Source organism: Lemur catta, chromosome 3 (genome assembly GCF_020740605.2).
Source record: "Lemur catta isolate mLemCat1 chromosome 3, mLemCat1.pri, whole genome shotgun sequence".
Classification (NCBI taxonomy): Eukaryota; Metazoa; Chordata; class Mammalia; order Primates; family Lemuridae; genus Lemur; species Lemur catta.
Window position 1 is genome coordinate 102,897,815 of NC_059130.1, and position 23,551 is coordinate 102,921,365.

At 47.4% G+C, this 23,551-nt stretch overlaps 1 protein-coding gene across 10 annotated transcripts in view; it reads left to right on the top strand.

Moving 5' to 3' along the window:
• PHC2 (polyhomeotic homolog 2) overlaps nt 1-23,551 on the top strand; it is a 103,491-nt gene that overhangs the window by 77,976 nt on the left and 1,964 nt on the right. For 9 of the 10 annotated variants that reach the window (XM_045548323.1, XM_045548327.1, XM_045548329.1 and 6 more), the window contains 5 exons: nt 15,226-15,428; nt 17,105-17,234; nt 18,080-18,194; nt 19,367-19,508; nt 20,484-20,760. In XM_045548323.1, the coding sequence (XP_045404279.1) occupies nt 15,226-15,428; nt 17,105-17,234; nt 18,080-18,194; nt 19,367-19,508; nt 20,484-20,760 (867 nt within the window). Of the gene's footprint in view, nt 1-345; nt 592-15,225; nt 15,429-17,104; nt 17,235-18,079; nt 18,195-19,366; nt 19,509-20,483; nt 20,761-23,551 lie in introns of those variants that run through there. The other variant, XM_045548330.1, reaches the window with a different exon arrangement.

The window sequence follows — 23,551 nt, forward strand, 5'->3', positions numbered from 1 at the left end:
TGCCATGATCGCCTCCAAGGCCCCACAGGGAGTGAACTGTGCGGGCGGGAATCACAGTCCAGCCCGCCACGGGGCACTTTCGCTGGGGCTAGGGCAACAGTCCTCGCGGCGCGCCGCTCGCCTGCCCAAACCGAAACCCGGGTCCCTAACGCGCCTTCCGGAGGCCGCGGGGCGGGGCGCGGCGCACAAAGGAAGCGCGAGGCCCGCGTCCGCGCCGGCCCCGCCCCGCGCCGCCCCGCCCCGCGCCGGCCCCGCCCCGGCCCGCGCCCCGCCCCCGGCGGAGGCGGCCGCGGGAGCCGTCCCGGACGCGCCGCATTGTCTCCGCGGCGGCTGCAGCCCTCTAGCGCCCGACGCGCGCGCGCAATCCCGGCCGCCGCCCGCGCCCCCGCCCCGGCCTCGCGCCCCCGCCGCCTTTGTTGACGCCGGCCAGGCCGGTGCGGTCGGATGCGCCGCGGCAGCCCCGGGCCCCGGCTCGGAGGCTCCCGGCGGAGAGGAGGCGGCCCGCCCGGGCCCGGGACCCCGCGCGAGGCGGCGCCCGGCCGAGGGGCTGCGTAGGCCCCGCCCGGCCAGGCCCAGCCGGGCCCTGGACAGGTCAGTGCCGGGGCGGGGGAGGGGTTCTCGCCAGGAGGGGGCCCCGGGGCCGCGCTGGTCGCACTGGAAACCGGGCACCGCCCTCCGGTGCCCCTCGCGGCCCGGGCCTACTCGGCTGCCAGGCCGTGCCAGCCGCGGCTCTCGCCCTCTCGGCGCCTGGGAGGCGCCCTGCTCCTCTGCCTCCCCCGCCTGGGGACCCTGCCCGCCCCGCACCCTGTGGAAGCCGTTGTGTCAACCTCGGCGTGCCGCACGCTTCCGTGTGTCCTCGTCCTGCTCTGAGTCCCCGCACACCCCCGCCCTAACACGTCGCCGTCCTCCCCGGGAGGGCGATTTCCCCGAGATGGACGGTCCGTTTAGGGGCAAGACTGCTGGCATCTGCTGTGCTTTATCGGTGGTGGACTACCTATCTTGGTAGGCGCCTGCGGCTTCGCTGGACAGTTTTGTTTTTAATCTAGTTCAGTCTCACGAGGTTTTTAATTGGATGGAAAGGGACAAGCTGTTCTGTCCTCTCTTCCATTTTTAGAAGAGCCTTTTCTCTCCTTCCTGTGCCAAATGAAGGTATACTATATTTGTTGCCTCTTTACATTAAAATCAAGATTTGTGAGATCCTCTATTTAAATTGAAATCCACAGAGAGGGAAATAATTTGTCAGTTTGCAAACCAGCGGTGAAGCTACAATCTGATCTAGCCCCTGGACTCCTGTGGTTTTGGATACCAGTTTGTGCCAGTGGTACCCCCACCCGCCCAACCTTCAGCTTTCCACTCTCACCCGGCCTTTGATACCTGGACAGATTTCACTAACATACTTTCAGTTTTGATCAACTTCACTTTCCTTCCTACTACATACTTGAAATATTTACTTTCCTGTGCTGTCTGCAGAGCATACTCCTTTCTTTTTCCTTCCTTTACAAATCAATGACAGCTTTCCCTTCAGATATCTCCCGTCTTTGATCTTTAATCCCCTCTCCATTAGCATATTGAGCCCAGAGAGTCCCTTGTGAAATAAGCTACCGACCTAAATCCATCAAATGTCCCCAATTTTTCTAGGACAGCCCCAATTTAAACTATTTCATCCCATTGTTTATCAGCCCTAGTGTCTTGATTTTTGTTTTAGAAAATAATGTCAGTTTAACTGTACTCGACCCTACTGACCTGGCCTTTTCCAGCCATTTGGCTCTTGGGCATGACTGGGTAATCCAATTATCATTCACCTGGGATTTTTCTTCCCCTCCTGAGTCAACCCAAATGTTGGAACTGCCGGGATTTCTAGGTCAGCATGAACGTTACAGGCTAATGAGGCAAGGAAATTCCTTCTTGTTCTTGTATTTCAGCCCCCTCCACCACATTTTTTATTCTAGTACAGGACAAAACAGACCTGTGGCAGAGCCTGTTGATTAGAGTGTAGATTTAGGTCACAAGGGATGGGGGGCTTCACATGATTTTGACTCTAGAATAGAAAGAAGGTACCTTATTATGTTGGTTATAGAGCAAGAGATTCTGTCTTGAATCTTAAGATACCAGCACAGCTAAGTAGTTTTGGTTTCATTTGGTTAGACTTAACACACCTTTATTAGCTTTCTGCTTTATGTACAGTACTGCCCTAAACACTGGAGAATACAGAAGTGATTTTAACACATAGTCCCCAACATCTGGATCTGTGTTTGGGAATATTCACACTTTTGAATCAGCTGATAAATAGTGTTTTTCGCTGGTGATTTCTGCACCTAAGTTCCAGCCCCTGCAAGGCGGGAACCATGGCTTCTGGCTTGGCTCACTCACAAGGGCAGGCTTGTTCTGCAGAGGGTCTGGCAGATGGGGAGTGGTGCTCTTTTGGCACCTGCCCTTTCCAGGCACTCTTCATCACCCGAACTCTGCCTCTCAGCCCACCCAAGATCTGTTTCTAGCCGCATCCATGTATACAAGGAAGAATAGATGCCTTTTTTCTCTAGCCTTAATCTTGAGAAAGTGGGTAATTTCTTAGCCTACTCTTCTATTGTTCTTGAGTTGGTTTCTCAGTTGTCCAACTGCATTTTCATGAGCAATCTCTCTTGTTTTCACCCCCTTCACCTCCTCAACTGTTCTTTTCTTGACGTGGCACATAGGTGCTTAGTAAGTGTTGGTGTTTCATCACATACGCATGATGAACCTCTCAGCCCTTTCCACTTCTCTTCCAGTTCCTGGGTTAATTTTTAATTTACCTTTGTCAAGTACACTCCATATATATTATTTCCACTTCTCTCAAAGTAAAGAGGAAACTCCAGCCCCTTTTCCTTCTGTCTCAGTAATGATTCTCCTTCCTGTAGTCTCTTCAGTCATTGTTTCTCTGCATTCTCTGCATCCTTCAGGGAGGGATAACCTCTTACAAAGGTGTTGTTTTTGCCTCTGCAGACTTATCTCCTCTGTCATTGACTTCTCATCTAAGCTGATTGACCCTGAGATTTCTCTTCCTGTCATCGCCAAGACCCCTGCCCCCAGCTCTGCCTGTTACTTGCTCTGGCTCAGCCCCAGAATCCACTCTTTTTCAGACCACATCCTTTTTCCTGAGTTACTCATTTCCTGTCTCAGATACTTTGGATCCCTTGGTTCTGATCTTTCAAAGGGTGAGGGGATAAATAAGAGAAGAGGAATAAAGGGATAGAGATCTTCTAAAATTGAACTCTTCTTGCCTCTGGCCTTGCATGTTCTTACATAGGTTGTCCCCTCCCTAGGTTTTTTTATTTAAGGAAACACACACATAAAATGATTACTATCTCAGAATTAGGAACCTCTACCAGTGTGCTCATGAATGGCTTTTTATCTCTATTTTTTTCTGTTTTGAATATATAAGGAGGATTACTTGACTGCCTTAAAATGACTCTTCTGTAAGTCTGTCTCGCTTTGGCTGTGGGCCTCATGCTAGGCATTCAGTAACCATGTGCTGAGTAAAGTTCACCCACCTATCAGAGTCCTTCCTTCACTAGCATGGATCAGCAAGCCACAATAAAATTAAACTTGGAAAAAAAACTAGGGAATAGATTAGTGGTTCCAGTTCTGGTGAATACTGCTCCATGTTAGTATGATATTTACCAAGGGTTTTTTCCCTCATCTTGAGTCAATCTAAATTTATATTAAAGTTCTCTCAGCTGTTCAATATTTAATCTCCAGACAGATTTGGTCCCACCTACAAAAAGATTCTCTTCTGAAAAGATACCTAATAGAGATGAGAGTAGGGAAATGAGAATAAGGAATCTTCGTAAATAATAGTTTCTCTTTCATTCCCTATATTTTGTGCCATTTTGCAACTGGAAGATGAAGATGATTTTCTATGGCTCGGTGAAATCTCACAAAAGTAGTTATAGAGAGAGGCTTTTGTGTACCCCTCAGGAGACTGTCCTGAAATGAAGTCTCATGTCTGAGCCTGCCCACCCCTTCCACCTCACCCCACTCCCACCCCATGGAGGCGCAGGGTGAGGACTGACTGCCTTGTGTAATCCACCCTGATGGGGCCTTTGTGCCAATGACAGAAATGGCTCTTTTGAGTGATTTAGCACCTTGTTTGGTGGAACCCCAAGCTGGACTGCCCCTCAAGGTAGAAATCTGAACATATATGGATTTATGTTCTAAATGTTTTTATGGCATGGTTTAAACTACAGTGTGAGTCACCAGTTAAAATTCTTTTTGAATATGTTTTCTGTTTAAAAAAAGGTTGTCTATTTAAGATAACTGATTACTTATGCACACCTCAAATAGATGGAGGTTTCATTTTATTAAACATTGACTTATTTAAAATTTTTCATTTTGAATTAATAGCTACATCAGAACGCTGATTTGATGTCTGTGAAGATATTCAGAGGCACACCGTCTTTAATTCTACTTTACAACATGGATATTTTGGGAGTTGTTAGGAATACAATCAACCATTTGTTTATCTAAGACGACTTTCTTACAAATTCTGGACTTTTTTCCCCATCAATAACAAAAGTAGAATGTAATTGACATGGTCAAGAAATGGGCTGCTTTATAGTTCATCAAGAATTACACAATTAAAAATTACTCATTTTTGAAGATAAAATTATAGTAAAACATGGCACATAATTTCAGTCATTATGGGATTTATTATAAGACCTTCTAGGCCAGCATAGAAAACTTTGTAGTTTTTTTTTCCTTCCACTTCCAAATTATTTATGGTCGGTAAAAAAGGATGTGCTTTCCTATTCTTTCAGTTTCCAAGTGATATTTTAGTTTAGATGTCCAAAAGAAGAGAACATTTCTTTCTACATCTGCTAAAGAAATGACTGCTGTTAAATACAGATTGCCAGTGTTCTAAGATGAATCCAGATGTTGAAAAGAGTCCCAGTTTGCTATTATGACTTTTTTTAAAGCATAAGCAAATGTCTGTTTCTTGGATGATTTTTCTCTTCAGCAGTGGACATTATTATCATATTTCTGTTAAGCAGAGATGACTATTAGATGCCACGTCATAACCAGCTTTCCAGTAGATTAGGAGGACAAGGCTTGATACTGAATATTGGAACTGTTGGCAAGAAAATGAAAGTCCGTGACTGCTGTGAGTTATTTTTAAAGCTCTAGTTGCATGGCTATTATGTCTCAAATACTGTATAATTATCCTTAGTTACTGATATCTTTAGTATATTTGAAACCATCCATATGTGGCCTGAAAGCCACACAGCTATATTGAGACATTTTTAAACAGTCAAAGCAATGACACTTTAAGTTAAAACAAAATTATGTGAAGCAAATACTTTTTTAAAAAAAATTTGATTAAATGCACATTTTTAGTTCTCCAGTAATAAGTAGTAATCTATTCTATCAGTTGACTGTGGTAAAGTAGGGTGACTGAAAACTTAAACAATGGTTACAAGAAGGAAGGGGGTCATGTTTTCCAGGAGCAGAAATTATCTGTAGGATTGATTTACAAGATATATACTGTTTATTCCATTATAGAGACAAGACAACTGAGGCTTAGCACTCGCCACTTGGTCTCCACCACCATCCCCACCATTTGTCTAAAAGTATTAGTGATCCTGAAGTTGGTAACCAAAAAAATAAATAAGTTATCATATTGGGGAACATGGTTGTCTTTCCTTGTTATCAACCTGAAAATAATTAGGGAATTTACTAAACATTTCTAGATTTCTTTTGTAAACTGGTAGCAATTCATTTTCTATGAGTTTAGACTTTTAAACTGATTTCTTTTCACAGGCTAAATCACCTCCTGGCATTGTAACTTCCATAAATTTACTATTTTCTAGGTAAAATGGTGCTTCCTTTTATTTGCCTCAGAGTTAGCCCCTTTTCTGCTTTCTGGCATTCTTCTGCACTGTCTACTTGATGCCCTCTGGGACTCTTTATAAAAGAACTATCTAGAAAGGAATTCTGGTGTTTGTTTTCTTGTCCTTTGGGTTAATAGCCAATGACAATGAATTGAGACTTTGGTTTGCCCTACAGGGCAGAAGCATTTCTGTTATGTTGCATTCACAGCAGAGGTAACATTTCTGCCTGAAGCCTGACCTCAAGAGGGCAAGGACAGGACACCCTGAGTAGACCAAGGCACTTAAGGAACCCGAACAATCCCTCAGTTTGGGCCAAGGGAAGAACAGCTCTGCTCTAAGGCTGTAAGAGGCCAGGCTTAGTGAAAGAGTAAGATTAGGGTGATTTCCTAATCATCTCTCAGGTCTCAGTGCTGTTGGCACTCCTGTGGCCCAGCCAAGCCTATTCCACTGTGTTCTACCTGCATTGTCTTACTTAATCCTCACCATAGCCATGTAAGACAGATAAAGAACCCCATTTCATAGATGGGGAAACTGAGGCTAGAGTAACTTGCCTGGCATTACAAGATAGGATTTAAGCTTACGGTCTTCTGATCTCATAGTTGTAACTTCCATGTGTCACAGCTTCTACATGTGTTCAATCCAGGTATGTAACACATACAAACTCTAGTATTTACTGTAACCTCACAAGAGAGGCAGGCAGTGTGATCCTTGTTTTTACAGATGGAGAAACTAAGACTCAAAGCAGGTACTCAGTGCTTGAAGCCACACAGATAATCAAAGATGGAACCAGAATATGAGTCCAGGTCTGACCCCCAGAGCCAGTGCTCTTTCCCCTCTGCCATTCTTCCTTTCCTCCCTGTGACCCCCATATCTACTGTGTGACCTCTCCTGTAGCTCTAGACATCCTGCCTTTTGACATCATGGCATCTGACAGAGCACTGTGATGTAAGACTGTCTGGGAGCCCTGGACCTTGGCAATGGTTACCATCGTTCTGGCCTCTATCACCAGTGTTAAGTGCAACTCTTTGAAAACTCTCCCTTGACTCCCTGCAGTCAGGGTTAGCTATTGTTCCCTGGTGCGCTGGCCTGTTGGAAGCCACCCTGTGGTCCTGCAGGTGCTGCTGCTGAGTTTGACCCGGGGCCCCTGTGGCAGCCTCGGCGTGGGCTGGGAAGCAGTTCAAGCAGCTGTCTGGAAATCCCCCATTGCTCCCGTTGTCCCGAACTGCATGGGGGAGGGCGGCTGTCCGCTCCATCGATTCCTTCCCTCATAGCTGGGGGTGACAGCTTGGAAAACATTCAGCTGTTTACAATTCAGCTTATGTACACTTCAGCTGGGGATTGTGGGTGAGTCAGAAGGCTTGCTCTCTTTGCCTGTGTCCTGAGAGACAGCGTGAAAGTCAGCTGTATGGTAATGGCTGCCAGTAAGGGAGGATCCGCCTCCCTACCAGATGCCTTACCAGGAGCTGGTCAGCCTAGATGCTTAAGATCCAGGAAGTCTGACTCCTCTCCAGTCCTTCTAACCCAGACCCAACAAGGGCATTCTGCAGTGGGCGCTTGTTCCCCTGACTCAGCCTGTATTTCAATTCCTCTGGCTGGCTCCCCTGCAGAGAACCTGGGTGTGGACCCGGGGCCACACCTTCCTGTGACCCTCAGCAGAGCCCCAAAGGGATCCTCCTGTCACTGCTGTGCCTTCCCCTGTCTCTGAGAGAGGCTTTTCAGAGCAGACTGCCCTTGTTTGCAGAGCTGAGGGGCACGGCAGTGATGGCAAATCCTGTGAGGGAGCCACAGCCTGCTGTGTGTCCTCCAGGCAGGGAGGGAGGCCTTGCCTGCCTGACAGCTCTGCCCCTTAGCAGAGTTGAAAAGCTACAAACATTTGGCATTGGTTCCTCCCACCTCTGGTACGCAGAGGACCCAGGGTGGGAAGGGGCCTACAATTTTCCCACCACCAAGAGCTCCTTTTGTGCGTGTTTTATAGAAGATGCCATCTTCCAAATAAATGGCATTCACTCATGACAGTTCTAAAGTGCACACTTGTAACACGTACAGTATGCACTTGAGATGCATGTGTAATCAATGTAAATTGAGTGTAAAAACACTTGTGGGGGAAATGGGTCATCTTAACAACTGATAGCATTTTAGAATTTGGGAAACATGGTATTAATAATAGCACATTTTGCCCTATTGCAGGTATATGTGCTGTTTCCTTCCAGCTTCTTGAAATCCTGAATCTAGCTTGTGGATCCTGACTAACTTTGTTCCGAGATCCCTTCCTTAGTAGTACAGGAATCCCAGTCTGGTAACCATTCATCTAAATCATCCTGCCCTCTCAACCCAAATGCTCCGGCCCTCGTGCGATGTCTGGCCTCTGCTTCAGTATGTCTCAGAGCGGAGTTTACATGTTCTGTGCTCTTTTCCCAAGTGCCCTCATGCCATCCATGGCTAATAAAACGCAGCCCACCCAGGGAAGTCTAAAGCACTGGCTTCTGCCACTGCCCGCCCTTTGTGACCTTGCCTAAGTCACCTCACTCCCGGGGCCAAGTTGTTTCCACTGGGAAATTAAGATGTTAGAGTCAGGGCCTTTCTAACTCTAATCCTCTGTGGTGCAGCGCTGGGTGATCCAAACAATCACTTCCCACCCCCTCCCACCATACCTCTGTCCCTGAGTTGGGAGGAAAGCAATCTGCTTATCTTCGTCCAGTGATTCACTGTAAGGTGTGAATGACTGTAGAGACAGACTTGCATTTTAAAGAAGGTTGTTAACCAAATGAACCTCTTTAATTGATGGACTCTGCCAGGGTCCCGGGATAGACCTGGAGCCTGCCTGTCTTCTTCTACCTGCCCCCTCCCCTCTCTCCCTCCCCTGGGTAGGAAACAAATTGTCAACAAATTGTTGCTAATGAAATATCTTGCTTCCTGCACTTTCAGAGTGGCACTAATTTCTTTGGGGCCCAAATATAATTAAAGAGACTGTAGAGAGTGTTCCCCAGATCTTTCCACAAGGACTGGGTATTCTGCACTCAGCTTCCCGTGCTGTAATACAGCCTGCTGCTTGGCCCAGCTACGGGCTGCGTCTGCTGCTCTCTGTGTCCTGGATATGGTTTCACTGGGCCTCACTCTGCAGGTGTTGCACTCAGGCTCTCCCTAGAGCAAGCAGTTCCTTAGGAACCCTGCTGTCCCCACCCTGGCCACATGGCTGGGCCTGCTAAGCTGACACACAATGAGCATGACTTCAGTGCCAGGGGCTTGGCGAGTGCTCTGTATTTTATATGTGACCTTGTTTTGCCATTTGTTGACAGAATTTACTGCAAGAAAATCATCTATGTTATCACCTTCTCTGCTTCCTTAATTTTTTTTTACAGTACTTTAAGTTGCTGTTTTATGCTTCCTTAAATTCTTTAGCCATTTCATTAGCTCTTTCTTACTGCTACTAACTACTCCAGCCAAGCAGGAGTAGTTAAAAGTCTTTTAAATTAAAATACGTACTCCCTCCTCATGACAGAGAAAGTGGAAATCAGGCATTGACCAAGCTGAGGGGTAGAAGAAGCCCTGCTTGGTCTCCTTTTCCTCTGAAGCCGAGCCTTCAAGGCTGCAGTGGCAGACAGAACAAGTGCTGGGTCATCCAAAATACCCACTGCAGATGAGTACAGGTTGAGCATCTAAAATCCAAAATCTGAAAATTTTTGAGCACCAACTTGATGCTCACAGAAGTGCTTATTGGAACAGTTTAAATTTGTGGATTTGGTATGTTCAACCAGTGAGCATATAATTCAAATATTCTAAAATCTGAAAAATCTGAAATCTGAAACACTTCTGGTCTCAAGCATGTCAGATAAGAGATACTCAGCGTATACTAAACCATATTCCAATATAACTGAATATCAGAACTGGTTCTGAAGCAGCCAGATTTGGCATAGCTGAGACCAGCCTGCCCCTCTGTCTTTAGCAGGCTGGAGAGCTCACCCTCTCTGGACACCTACCTACCAACCGGTCTTGAGGTTGGGGCCCTTTTTCCAGGAGCCTCCTTGCCTCTGCCTCTAGAGGTCACCCCTGCCTTGCCAAGTGCTTGGATCCTGCATAAATGTTTCAGGGGTTACGGAGAATCCACAGGTCTGGATACGGGGGTTCAACTCCTATCTTTAGGGATAGACTTAAAGCTGTACCTCCCTTCTGCTGAGGGAATCCTCGCTGTAACAGGAAGAAGTAGACCAAAGAATAGCTCTTGTTCTTTCTTATAGCCAGGTACCCAGAAGTGCCACTCCTATAGGCAGGTTCTAGCCTAGCTGCTCTCAAATCATCATAGTTTCAGAAAGTAATTTGCAAATCTCAGCTGGTGCCCAGCTGCTTGTTTTGGTACTAGGGAGACCTGTACTCTTTTGAGGACAATGAAGACAGACCATGGGTTCCGTCCTTTCCAGTTTAACGGACATTAAGCATCTGTCATATCTTGGACATTGAGTTAGCCCCTCAAAATCTAGAGGTCCCTTGCCTAGAAAAACCTGCTCGCTTAGCAGAGATGACCAACGCCAAAGCAGATAATTTCACAAACAGGAACAGAGAGAAGGGCCACTGGGTAGTTCTTCCTATTCTATCCTGCCCCTATAAGGGGGGGATTTTCTGCCAGGGCTGTGAGTAAGAAAAGCGGCCTAGGGATTGAGACATATTTTATGTAAGACTTCCCAGAACATGCTGCTCTGTTCATTCTGACCTGCATACTTGGCCCTTTGTGGTCAGCTTCAACTGAAGTCAAGAGTCTGCCTTCCCCCTTCCCCCACTGAAGCCTGGCTTTGCTCCCCTCCCCAGCCTCTCCTGCCCAAGGTGTCCTGCCTCCACCTTTCAGTTTCAGGTTCCTGGCTGTATACAGGCACTTGAGACCTGTGGGAATCCTCACAGCACTGAACAGCCGGCCTCGGCCTGGCCTAGAGAATGGAGTAAGGAAGATAGAGTATTTCTTTGTTTCTTTTATCTGGCCTCAGGGCCAGCAGGGCAGGTTTCTGCAAGTTTCACCATTAAGCTGCTTTCCCCCAAGCAGCCCCGCAAAGCAGTCTGGGAGAGCGGGAAGCAGATTACATTAATCTCAGAGCGCTGAGCTTGGCAGAGGGTGAGATTGTGTTTGGTTATTCCAGAAATAGCCCAAACTCCATTGTTACTAAAGCAGATGATGAGCTCTTGGCTTCCAAGGTGACTGCAAAGCAAAAGGGCTGCAAACCTTTGTATATTCATGAAACACTCTCCATTCTGTCTCTTGGATTCTCTCTCTCCTATAATCTTCCCCAGGGTTATAATGGGGGGTGATAGTTTCCAAAGTTGTGGTGAAAGAGTTTTTTAGTTTGTTCTCTATCTTAATAATATCTTCTTTTTTAAAAACTCAGATTCCAAAAAGTCTTTGCTTCCCAGAGTTAAGCACTGACTCTGTATCCTCTAAGCCTGTGGTCCCCAACCCCCTGGGCTGCAGACTGGTACCAGTCCGTGGCCTGTTAGGAACCAGGCTGCACAGCAGGAGGTGAGTGGCAAGCCAGCAAGTGAAGCTTCATCTGTATATACAGCCGCTCCCCATCGCTTGCCTCACTGCATAAGCTCTGCCTCCTGTCAGATCAGTGGCAGCATGAGATTCTCACAGGAGCACAAACTCTAGTGTTAACTGCACATAGAGGGATCTAGCTTGCACGCTCGTCATGAGACTCTAATGCCTGATGATCTGGGGTGGAGGTGACGTGGTGATGATCGCACTGGGGAGCGGCTGCAAATACAGATTATCATTAGCAGAGAGGTTTGACTGCACAATAAATGTAATGTGCTTGAATCATCCTGAAACCAGCCCCCACCTCCAGTTTGTGGAAAAATTGTCTTCCATGAAACCGGTCCCTGGTGCCAAAAAGGTTGAGGAGCACTGCTCTAAGCTGGTGACTTAGCTGTTTACTAGTGTATTTGGCATGAGGAAAGAATCTGACCTCAAGAGCTAGTCCACTGTCGTGCAGTGTACAGAACTGGCACCCATCTGAGAGACAGGAAGGAGGGACGGGGAGAGAAGCTGAGCAAGGACAGAGAGATCCCATAAAAGGAGACAAGATATCAGAAGCTGCTTTGTGAGGAATATCAGTGAAAGGTTGGAGGTGAGAGTGCTCCCAGAATTTAGAGAAGAGTGGATTAATTCCATGGAGGAATTGATTAAACTGAAATGAGGGAGTCACTCATTTACCTCCACCAGTGCTCTCAGGCTAGGATGTGACCATGTGTAAAACAAACACAAAGAAACCAAAAATCTTACTAACCATATCTCTTAGATTATGCTTAGTATTGACTGGGTACCTGACCTTAAAAGATGTAACCAAACAGGACCTAGGAAGAAGGTTAACTTGCGACCTTTTTGTATAAGAATAGTTAAAAGGGCTGGGCAAACTGGCTCACGTCTATAATCCCAGCACTTTGGGAGGCCGAGGTAGGAGGATTGCTTGAGGCCGAGGTAGGAGGATTGCTTGAGGCCGGGAGTTTGAGACCAGCCTGGGCAACATAGCGAGACCCTGTCTCTACAAAAAAATTAAAAAATTAGCCAGGTGTGTTGGTACACACCTGTAGTCCCAGCTACTCAGGAGGCTGAGGAAGGAGGATCACCTTGAGAGTCCAGGAGATCAAGGTTCCAGTGAGCTATGATAGCGCCACTGCACTCCAACCTATGCAATAGAGCAAGACCCCATCTCTAAAAATAATAATAATAAAAGAAATAGTTGAAAGAGCAGGGGGGGTTTGGCCTTGAGAAAATATATTTGGTATCCTGAAAGACATCCTTCATGATACTAGGAGCATCTCTTGAGCATTTCTTCCTAACCTAGCACTGCATTGCTATTCACGGTCTCATTTAATCTTCACAGCAACACCTAAGGTATGTAGTAGTATCCAACGAACTGAGGCGCGGAAAGGGACAGTGACTTGCCCATGGTTCACTCAGTAGTAGAGACCAGTCTCTAAGCCTGTGTTTTTGCTTAGAATACAAATCCAATTGGCCTTGTTCTCTGTGGGCTTAAGGAACAGAACCAGGATAACTGGGTAGAAATTAACAGGAAGACAGATATTTGGCTCATTATAAGGAAGAACTAATGAGCTGTCCAAGGTGGGAACAAACTACCTGAGGGGTAGTGAGTTCTTTTGTCACTAGGCGTATTCAAACAAATGCCAGAAATTCACTGGGTGAAGGTATTAGAGGGAATGTTCAAGCATTGGTAAGAGATTGAACCAGACTTTCCAATCCTGTGATTCTATAATCTACAGTTTATTAGATTCATCAGAGAATATTTTACTAGGCTCTGATTAGGAGGAAATAGCCATCATCTAAAAATAAAATTTTAGCTTTCATAGTAAGCTTTGTATTATAACAACATTTATTCATCATTTTAAATAATATATATTTGTTTCTTTGCATATTTAAAATATTAAAAAATAAAATCAGAGAAAAATATAATTATGTGAACACAGACTTAATATTTTAAAGTTAAAAGCAGAGAAACTTAATTTGATTGTGTCATTAACTCAGTTCTACTTTTTCATAGATTTTTTTTTTTTTTTTCAGTTCACAAACACCTTTACGATCTAGAAAGACTGATTCCAAAAGAGGGGGAATTTCTCCATCTCTATAGAAAAGCCAAAGCTGTTTTAAACATTTTTTTTCAAATGAATATAGACATATAGAAATTTTCTAACTTGCTGGTGACTGTTTCAAACAAAAATTAGTTTAAAAAAAAAAAACTCCAAAACCTCATCAGTCCCATGTCTTGCTCAGCTCTGAAGTTTATTATATAGTTGCATTATGGACTGAGTACTGAAGACATGTGTCATAGCCAACTCTTTTTCATTAAAAAAAAATTTATCCTGGTTTATTGAGCATTAGGACTACTAGTAAGAAAATGAGCTTGAGGGGATCAGGATCCATTGTGACCCAGTTATAAACCTTTCCTAAAATGTGTGTATTTTTATTTCTCCATGTATATAGTTAGGCACTATGAATTCCTATTCTGTGCTGGGATTTTGAATCTTTAACGTGAAATAAGAGCATCTTCATATAAAGTTTTCTATAAAAATTACTTAAGTAACAAATGTACTGACATACTTTAAAAACAATTATTTCTCCCTCTCTCTCTCTCTCTCTTTCTCTCTCTCTCTCTCTCTCTCTCTCACACACACACACACACACACACACACACACACACACACACACACACACACCCCTACACTGGGCTATACTTATAGGCTTGTTGCAATAAAGAATGGCCTTTTCTTTATATTTTTTTTTTAGGAAGTTCTGTGTCAAAGGCAACCTCAGCTCACTGGGCAGTTGGTGGTGGCGGAGAACAGCCCTGGGAAGGGGGCGGGGAGTGAGTTACACAGTGAGGAGACGAAGTCTTGCACCCCTACCGCATAAGGCAGTTTATGAGAGATGCTGTCTGAAGTGGAAGAGAGGAAGTCTACCATGGTGTGGTTGTGTATCAGCACCTCATCACACTTTGTGGAACACTGTTAGGTCTTTTAGAGGAAGGCCAGCAGGCCCATGGAGGAGAACCCAGGAAAGGCTGTCCACAGAAAGATGGAGGGAGGGGTCTGTGATTTGGTGAGGATCAGATTTGGTCTAGAGCTGAGAACTGGGCAAGAGGCCTGGTTGAGAGCACTGGGCCTGGAGAAACAGCATAGAAAATCTCAGCTCTGCCTAGCGGCTTCCTTGGTGGAGAAATAGAATATATGCTTATCTTAAGGCAGTGACTCCCAAATAACCAGTCTTTGAAATCAGATCTGCATGACAGTGTGCACTTGAGGTTCAACCCCCAAATTCCCTTGGCCTCAATTTCTGAGGCTCAGTGCTTTGACATTTCACAGGGCTCTTAAAATCTAGTCTTCCTCCACGGCACCACATAGAAGGTTCATTTAACCTCTTACCCCAAACTGTCTCACACTCTAAGCCCTATATGTAGTTCAGCTTCATATCCTGATTTTAGATGTCACCTTGAATACTTAATTTTCTCCCTCAAACTGAATGTCACCTTATTTGTCCAAATCAGTATCAATGAAGGTCTTACCTCCTCCAGGACAGAATTCTTGTCCGTTTAACCTGGTTAAACTGTTTTTAGCACTGTTGGGAAATTAAGAAACACTGCTAGCTGATTAGCTGCATTGTTGCAGAACTGATTATACTCACCTTGGTGGTCCACTGCATCTGCACCACTTTTAAATGGGTCATTGAGGGAGGGCACTGCTTGGTTTGCATTGTCGTTTGGCTTCATGGAAAAAGCCAGGCACAGTGAGTCCTCAGTGTCCCCCTCCGGGCCTGGACTCCGGTTCTGATCTCCCCTGCTTTGTCTTCCTACTCTCCCTCATGCAGAGACAGGGCAGGGCATTGTTCATGCACTGACCGACCTCAGCAGCCCCGGCATGACCTCAGGGAACGGAAACTCTGCCTCCAGCATCGCCGGCACTGCCCCCCAGAATGGTGAGAATAAACCACCACAGGCCATTGTGAAACCCCAAATCCTGACGCATGTTATCGAAGGGTTTGTGATCCAGGAGGGGGCGGAGCCTTTCCCGGTACGGACTACTTCTTTTCCCCTCTTTTTTTTTTTTTAAGTATATTTTGGATGTGTATTAGAATATTTTTACATTTCCATGTAAAATTTCTAAAAATGTGAACAATTTGCTCTTCCTTGCTAATTTCCTCCCCCAAAGAATGTCAGAGCCATTTCTTTCTAGGATTGAGTATCTTTCCATGGTCCAGAAGCGGGGTCAGTGATCCAGAATGGCAAGACCCCTTGGTTAGAGTCTCCACACACAGACTCAGCCATGTCCCTGCCTGGTGATGTGGGACACCTTGGTTAAAAGAGAGTTCACTGTGGGGTATTTGGTGAGGGAAGATGGACTTTGGGAAGTTAGACCTCATTGAGTTTTGAATGCCAGAACCTCTGAATGGCAAAACTTCGGCCAGTTAGAAAACAACAGGAACCTGCATAGAACAGAATTCTCAAGATACATATGTGGTAAATTAAGATGGGGGAGTAGGGTCACAACCTGAGGCTTTTCTTCTGGAGGCCTGGAAAGGGGAGTGAATGAGATTGAGAGGCATTCAGCAAGGGTATAAGCAAGCGCCTCCAATTAAAGCATAAGAACAAAGGGAAATGTAAAAGAATCACAAAGATGGGTTATTAGAACAAAAGCCCCAGAGCTGATTTGGAGTGGTGTGACTTGGAGGACAGGTGGTACTGCTCTGGAGGTGTGGAGCAGCCTAGAGCCAGGTGCACACTAGCCTCTCTCCTGATGAAAAGCATCTGGCTGTTGGACACGTACCATCTTCTGGGATACCATCTGCCTTTTGCTCATTCTTTGGATCCATGAATGGTGTGATTAGTCAGCAGAAGACTCTGAGCTTGATTAACTGAAATGGGTGAACAGTTCTTAAAAACCAAAAGACAAAAAGGTTTTTGTCCTCTTTCCCTCTGGAGGTTGTCCAAAGCCAATGGCAAAGAAATCTACCTGGAGCACCTTCGCCATAAGTAGCTCTGTTACATCCTTTTCCTCATTAGACTGGGTGCTGCCCTTGGCCTCCTGGAGTAACACTAGAAACCAGCTGAGCTCACAGGGTGGAGGCAGATTGAATAGCACTGCTCGCATTGCCCTAGAGCCGGACACCATGTGATGTAGCCACCAGACTGCCTGAACCAAGGCAACAAAGGCAGAGCCAAAAGCATGAACAGCCGTTCTGGGATCCTGACGACCACAGAGGGCTGTGTGGCCCAGGGTCCATGTATTCCTGCTCGCCTCCACAGCTGCCTGTACCTCGGGCTTGGGTGGGGCAGTGGTAAGGTAGACAACAGTAAGAAATCAAAAACGGGTGCTAGGTCTCTCTCTCATATGGATATTTTCACACACAGACTCAGCTCTGTCCCTGCCTGCACCATGTGAGCACTGAGTCTTGGCACTTGATCTGGAGCTGTGGCAAACCTGATCTCTGCCCTTAGACTCCTGAGCAATGATCCATTGGTCCTGGCCTGAAGCCATTTCTGTACTTTGTTGCCCATTAGCATCTTGCCTCGTGAGCTAAACAGCAAAATAAGGCCTTGCAGGGCACATGTGGATGATGACCTGGGGGAAGGTTTAAGCAGGGCTAGCATCTGCACCTGGATACTTTATATATGTAATTGTGATAAGGCTGGATGACAAGGAAGCATCTCCACCTGACCCTCACGGCCTCCATATTACCTGTCCTCTAGGTGGGACGCTCGTCCCTGCTGGTGGGGAATCTCAAGAAGAAGTATGCACAGGGGTTCTTGCCTGAGAAACTTCCACAGCAGGAGCACACAACCACCACTGACTCGGAGATGGAAGAGCCCTATCTGCAAGGTAGGCATCTCAGACCCTCGATCTTACGGCCTTCCAGCTGGGCTGGAAAGGCAGGCCTTGCCTGCTTCGTTTCTTGATGTCCATAGAGGAACTCTGAGCCAGGGGTATGTAAATATTTCTCCCAATGGCCACGGCCTCTCTTCCTAGAAAACAGAGATGGGAGAAATCAGGGGAACCATTTGTCCCCTGCTTCTCCAACCCCACTCCAGCCACCCACAGGATGCCAAGAGTTGATTCTCCCTGGGAATCATTGGCAAGTTGCCGGAGTGAGTGTACAGCCTGCTAGGCGAGTCATGCCCTTCATTACTGCCTCGGAAGCCTGTGCGTGGGACCAGGGTCAGCTCAGAGGCACGGCAGCAGCCGGGCAAGAGCTGCATTTTCCATGGGAACCACTGACTAGCAGGGCTGTGCAGTCACGGCAGTGTAGGCCTCTGGGTTCTGTCACCCAGCTCAGCCACCAGCTAGATGGAACGAGGTGGGATGGCATGATCCCAGCACCCAGGGCGTTTCCCGCAAGCCTCCTGCCCTCTTCCACTGTCATAAGAAGGTGCTGATTCTTCCCCACCTGTGTTTTCCCTCAGGCTTGTAGCACTTGGAAGAGAAAAATGTCAGCTATACAAGGGGCATCACCAGACACTTGGGTACTTATGGGGGGGAAGCATAGCCCTTCCAAAAACAGTGATGAGAACAATTTGACATTTTCCAAGCTAGACTGCTGCTGTGTTTCACAGCTGTGGGAACTGGAGGAAGAGGCAGGATGGAGCAGGGAGGTCTGTGGTGGGGCTGTCTGCAGTCCTGCAGGAATTTCTCATTCTCCACACTTTTCCTGTTTCCACACTTTTCAGAATCCAAAGAGGAGGGTACTCCCCTCAAACTCAAGTGTGAGCTCTGTGGCCGGGTGGACTTTGCCTACAAGTTCAAGCGTTCCAAGCGCTTCTGTTCCATGGCTTGTGCAAAGAGGTGAGTGACCTCAGCCCTGCTGCCATGCCCAGCCCGTTCCATTTCCTCAGCATTGCGCCTTTGTACCCTCCTTCCAGTAACAGTCCACCTGCGAGGCCACAGCTGTGGCTTATCCAGCTTCCTGTTTCCTTGACCCGCGTGGAATCGGGATTACATCCCTGATCCACCACGCATGAGAAACCAGAACCCCTAAGAGCAGACGGAGAGAGGGCAGCAGAGTCCCAGGAAAGGAAGCAGCGCTTTGGCTTGGCCGGCCCTCCTGGGCCCCACTGGCACCCGGTCCCCTTTCCTACTCTCAGCAGCTCCCACCGCCCTGGGGTAGCCCTCCACGGGAAGCCTTGTCCAGAACTGTGGCGCTCACCACGGCGTTCCCTTTGAGAGCTTTCACCTGGCTTAGAATACCAATGGTTATAATAAAAACCACCGTCATTTATTGAGAACCTGCTGTGTGCAGGGCACTGTGCTAGTCAATTGATAGGCATCATCTCATCTTCAGAATAACTCCACAAGACAGGTATTACTATTGTCCTCTTTACACAGGTTAGGAAACTAAGGCACAAAGAAGTTGTGCCTAACTTGAGTCACAGACTTGGAGATTTAAACTCACCTGACTATAAGGCCCTCGGTGGTCTCTGTACCAAGGGGGAAGAGGCAGCTAACCTTGAAGCCCTGAGCCCCCAAAAGAGAAGAAATCTCTAGGTGCCAGGCAGAGGTGCTGTGCACGCCAAGCTGGAGTTCAGCTGTCCTCGGCCCTCTCCCCCTCGGGCTGTGCTGGAGATAGCCCAGGCGCCTCTGACAGGCTTTGCCAAGCTGCTCTCCAGCAGGACGGTGGACAGTAGTTTCCTGGCACGGGTGATATTTACAGTAGAATATGAGGCTGTGAGTTCTTACCATGATCCAAGTTGTTGTGTCGAACAGATCATACTCTAACGTCATGTGCGCCTAGTCTTCGAAAGTGAGTGGTATCACCCCCAACTCCAGATAAGGAAACGGAGGCTCTCAGTGCTCAAGTGACTTGGCCAGAGTCACACAGCTAGTGGCAACTGGTAGAGTTAGGAGTTGAACCAATAGACGGACTCTGATTTTGCCAGACAGCGTGGCTGCTCTCATTCTGCCTAAGGCCCATAAGCCCCACGACTGCTCTGACTCCCCAGTTCCCTCGTCTCTGGCAGGTACAACGTGGGATGCACCAAACGAGTGGGACTTTTCCACTCAGACCGGAGCAAGCTGCAGAAGGCAGGAGCCACAACCCACAACCGCCGTCGGGCCAGCAAAGCCAGTCTGCCCACGCTTACCAAGGATACCAAGAAGCAGGTGAGATGGTGGCAGAGCCCAAGGCTCCATTCCCACGAGTTCCCACCAGCTGCCCTTCATACACGACCCTAGACACTCACGTTCCCTTCCAGCGTGATTTCAGTGCGCTCTATTGTGTTCTCATTTCTCATAGATCGGTCAAATCAAGCCTTCCCCATGTCCCTTAGTAGGTCCCTTCATTTAGATCCCTGGGTGCTTATGAGGTACCTTCACCGCCTTGTCCCAGTGTCACCCCTCACCTTCCGGTTTGCCTCCATCCTTGACTTCTGGGGACATGGAAATGGAGTCTCTCCTAGGCTGCTCAGGTTACCTCCTGTCTGACATGGAGGCCAGGTGAGAAGGCAGCCTACACCCTTTACCTGCCACCTTTTTGCCTCCTTGAATACTAGAGCAGTGAATTCTTGACGGTCCCTGCCAAAAACGTGAATATTCAGTCATTACATAACTTTAGCATCAGCCACATGCCAGGAACTCTGTTAGGCACTGAGGCTCTAAGGACACAGCCCTGCCCTGAAGAAGCTCACAGCCTACTGTGATGTTTCATAACCGTATGTGTATTTTGCTTGTTTTTGTTATTTTTATCTTAAACCTCCTGAAGAATGATGCAGAATAATGAAATAATTTGGGCCTCCTATGGCCCAAAATGTACATACAAAAGAAATTTTACATGTTATTTCAGGTGGTCCATAGACCACCCCCTGAAACCCACAGAGCCCTGATTTAAAACCCTACGTCTAGAAGAAAAGATAGGCATGTAATCAGATAATTACAGTACAGCGTGGTACCTGCGACAGTACTGGAACTAACTCTGCCTGGGGTCAGAGAGGGGACAGCACAGAAGATGATACTTGATGTAGGAACTCAAAGATACACAGTAGTGACCCAGGTAGAAAAGGGAGAACTACTTGCCAGTACCCAGCACTGTAGCTAGAGATGGCTTGTTTCCTGAAGAAAACTGTTTCTTTCTGCTCCCAGCCAACAGGCACCGTACCCCTTTCAGTTACTGCCGCCTTGCAGCTAACACACAGCCAGGAAGACTCCAGCCGTTGCTCAGATAACTCAAGCTATGAGGAACCCCTGTCACCCATCTCAGCCAGCTCATCCACCTCCCGCCGGCGACAAGGCCAGCGGGACCTGGAGCTCCCTGACATGCACATGCGGGACCTGGTGGGCATGGGACACCACTTCCTGCCAAGTGAGCCCACCAAATGGAACGTGGAAGATGTCTATGAATTCATCCGCTCTCTGCCAGGTAAGGCCCTTGCAAGTTCCATGCCTGCCTGGAATAGCAAGGAATGAAACGGGGTGAGAGATTTCACCTCCCCCACCAGGAGGATTAGGTAGTTCAGTTAATGACTCAGGTCCAGGAACTGGGGTGCAGAGATGAATAAGAGGAGGTACCTGCCTGTAAGGGCTTATATTCTAGTGCAGAACACAAACAAAAATAATATTTCATAGCTAGCAGGACATGGTGGCACGTGCCTATAGTCCCAGATACTTGGGAGGCTGAGTGGGAGGATTGCTTGAGCCTAGGAGTTCCAGGCTGCAGTGAGCTATGATCAGGCCTGTGAATAGCCACTGCACTCCAGCCTGGGCAACAGAACAAGACCCCCATCTCAAAAAATAAAATTCCACAGCTATGATTCAGTATATTTTCTGGCATGGTAAGTGGTCTGTGTGAAATGCAGAGATGACAGTGTAATTAACCTTGTCTCCTGGGGCAGGTTGGGAGGGGCGTCAGGTGGGAGTGTAGGAGATCTGTCAAGGAGAACATCAAAATTAAGAAAATGGAAGCTGATTGGCAGTGGACAAGTGTGCCCTGGGAGAGGGAGAGACCGTGTGAGGGAGCACGTGAGCAGAGGCATGAAGACACGGAAGTCTGCGATTCGGCGGGGCGAGCCCTGTGTGGTGGCGTGCAGGCTGTGAGGCCGGAATCTAGACGCGAACCTGGGGAGGCGAGCCTCGCCACTCAGGTGCTTTCAGCGGGACCTGGACCTTCTCTACTGTCTGCCAGTCGCACCGTGCACTGACCGGCTCAGGGACTGATGTGACCACGAGCCTCTTACTCAGAGGGGAATGTGGTTAACAGCACAGACTTCTGAGTCACCCAGAACTGCCCCAAGTCCTGGCTCTGTCGCTTCACACAACGTGTTAGTTATCTAATGCTACATCCCCCAAATTTGTTACCACACGGTTGCTGTGGATAAGGAATTCAGGAGTGGCTTAGCTCGGCAGTTCTGCCTCAGGGTCTCTCATGAGGTTGCAGCTGAGATAGCTGAGGTGATCTGAAGGCCTCACTGGGGCTGTCGGATGCTTTTCCAAGGTACCTCACTCACGAGATCTACAAGTAGGGGCTGGCGGCAACAGGCCTCAGTTCCTCTCCACAAGGGCCTCTCCAGAGTCTGTCAGGTGTTCTCAGGACACACGTGGCCGCGGCTTTCCCCACAGGTAGTGATCCAGGAGAGCAAGGCAGAGCCTTCATGCCCTTTACGACCCAGCCTCAGAAGACACATGCTGGCATTTTCACTGTATCCTAGTGGTCACCTGGGTCAGTCACGTTCGCTGTGTGAGGAGACTCACAGGGGATGAGTACTGGGGAGCAAGGATTACTGGCAGCCATTACACACAGGCTACCCTAGTTCTCCAATGAACCCCAGGGATTCATGTTCCTTCCTCACACAAAATACCCTCAGCCCCTACCAAAGTCCCCAAGAGCCTCCCATGCCACTAAAGCATCTCATCCATCATGATTCTAACTCAAACACAGATGCGGATGAGGCTCCTCGGGTCCAGCTCTTCAAGTGTGGTTCCCCTCAATCTGAAGACAGGTTATCTGCTCGCCCCCCTCCACAACCCAGTGTACAGTGGGGTGGCACAGGATAACCACTGTAGACATGCTCATTCAAAAAGGGAAGGAACAGGGAGCATACAAGAGTCACAGATCCATATCAGTTCTGAAATCTAGTAGGGCACACACTGGTGTTTCCTTGATTAGGACTCTGAGCCTGAGAGTGATTCTCTTTCACTCCTGGTTCTGCCCTCTGAGTCATCCTTCCTTTTCTCTGAAAGGTAGCCTGTTTTCAGCATGGTGGTCTTCTCAGCCTCCTTCCTGCTGCTTTTTATTTTATATCACCTCTGACCCTTAAAATCAGTAGTTCATGTATTTCTTAAAATCTTTGTGGGCCGTGAATCTTATTAGGGGTCCATTCCATTAGACGAAAACCACATGCAGAATTGTCTTCAAGATAATCCTTTATGTACATTGGCTTTCTAGCCTTTTCCTGCAGCTGAGGGAAGGCACCCTTAGGATTCTTAGTTCTGCTGTTGAACAGAGAAGGTCTATGAGGCCTGCCCGGAAATTCCTTGGGGAGCCTTTGGATTGACAGTTCTTTGAGGAATCGCATTGGATCTCTCTGAGGTCTTAACAAAAGATTTAAGTCACACCCTCTGTTTCATCTGGCCATGGATTTGATCTTTGCCTAGAAACCATTTCTTAGTTTTAGCATCATTTGCCATCTGGAGAGGCTGGGCATTTTTAAATCCTATCTCCTTTATGTCAAACATTTTTTTTTTTTCACCTTCTCTCCCCTCTTATTTTACTATGAGCAGCAGTAAGAAGCCAAGCAACACCTTCAGTATTCTGCCCGAAAATCTCCTTAGCTAGACCACTCAGTCCATTAGGTACATTAAACTTACCGGGTTATCACCAACAACAGTGTTGCAAAATTTTCCATTTCGTAACAGGGATCTCCTTTTACAAAAACTCCACTAAGAGTTTCCTCTCTGTGCTTTAGGCCTCCCCAGCAGCTTCCTCAAAGGCCGTCAGACTTCTGCTTGGTCTCTCAAGACACCTTAAACGCTCACTAATGCTCCCCTCCAAGTCTGTCCTGCCCACTGCCAGTTCTGACGCACGCCCCCATCTCAGCGTGGCTCTATGGTTGCACTCCTCTCCCGGTACCAGCTACCCATTGCCGTGATGCAAATTAGTCCAGAGCTTAGAGGCTTTAAACAGTCATCACTTACTATCTCAAGGGCTCTGTGCG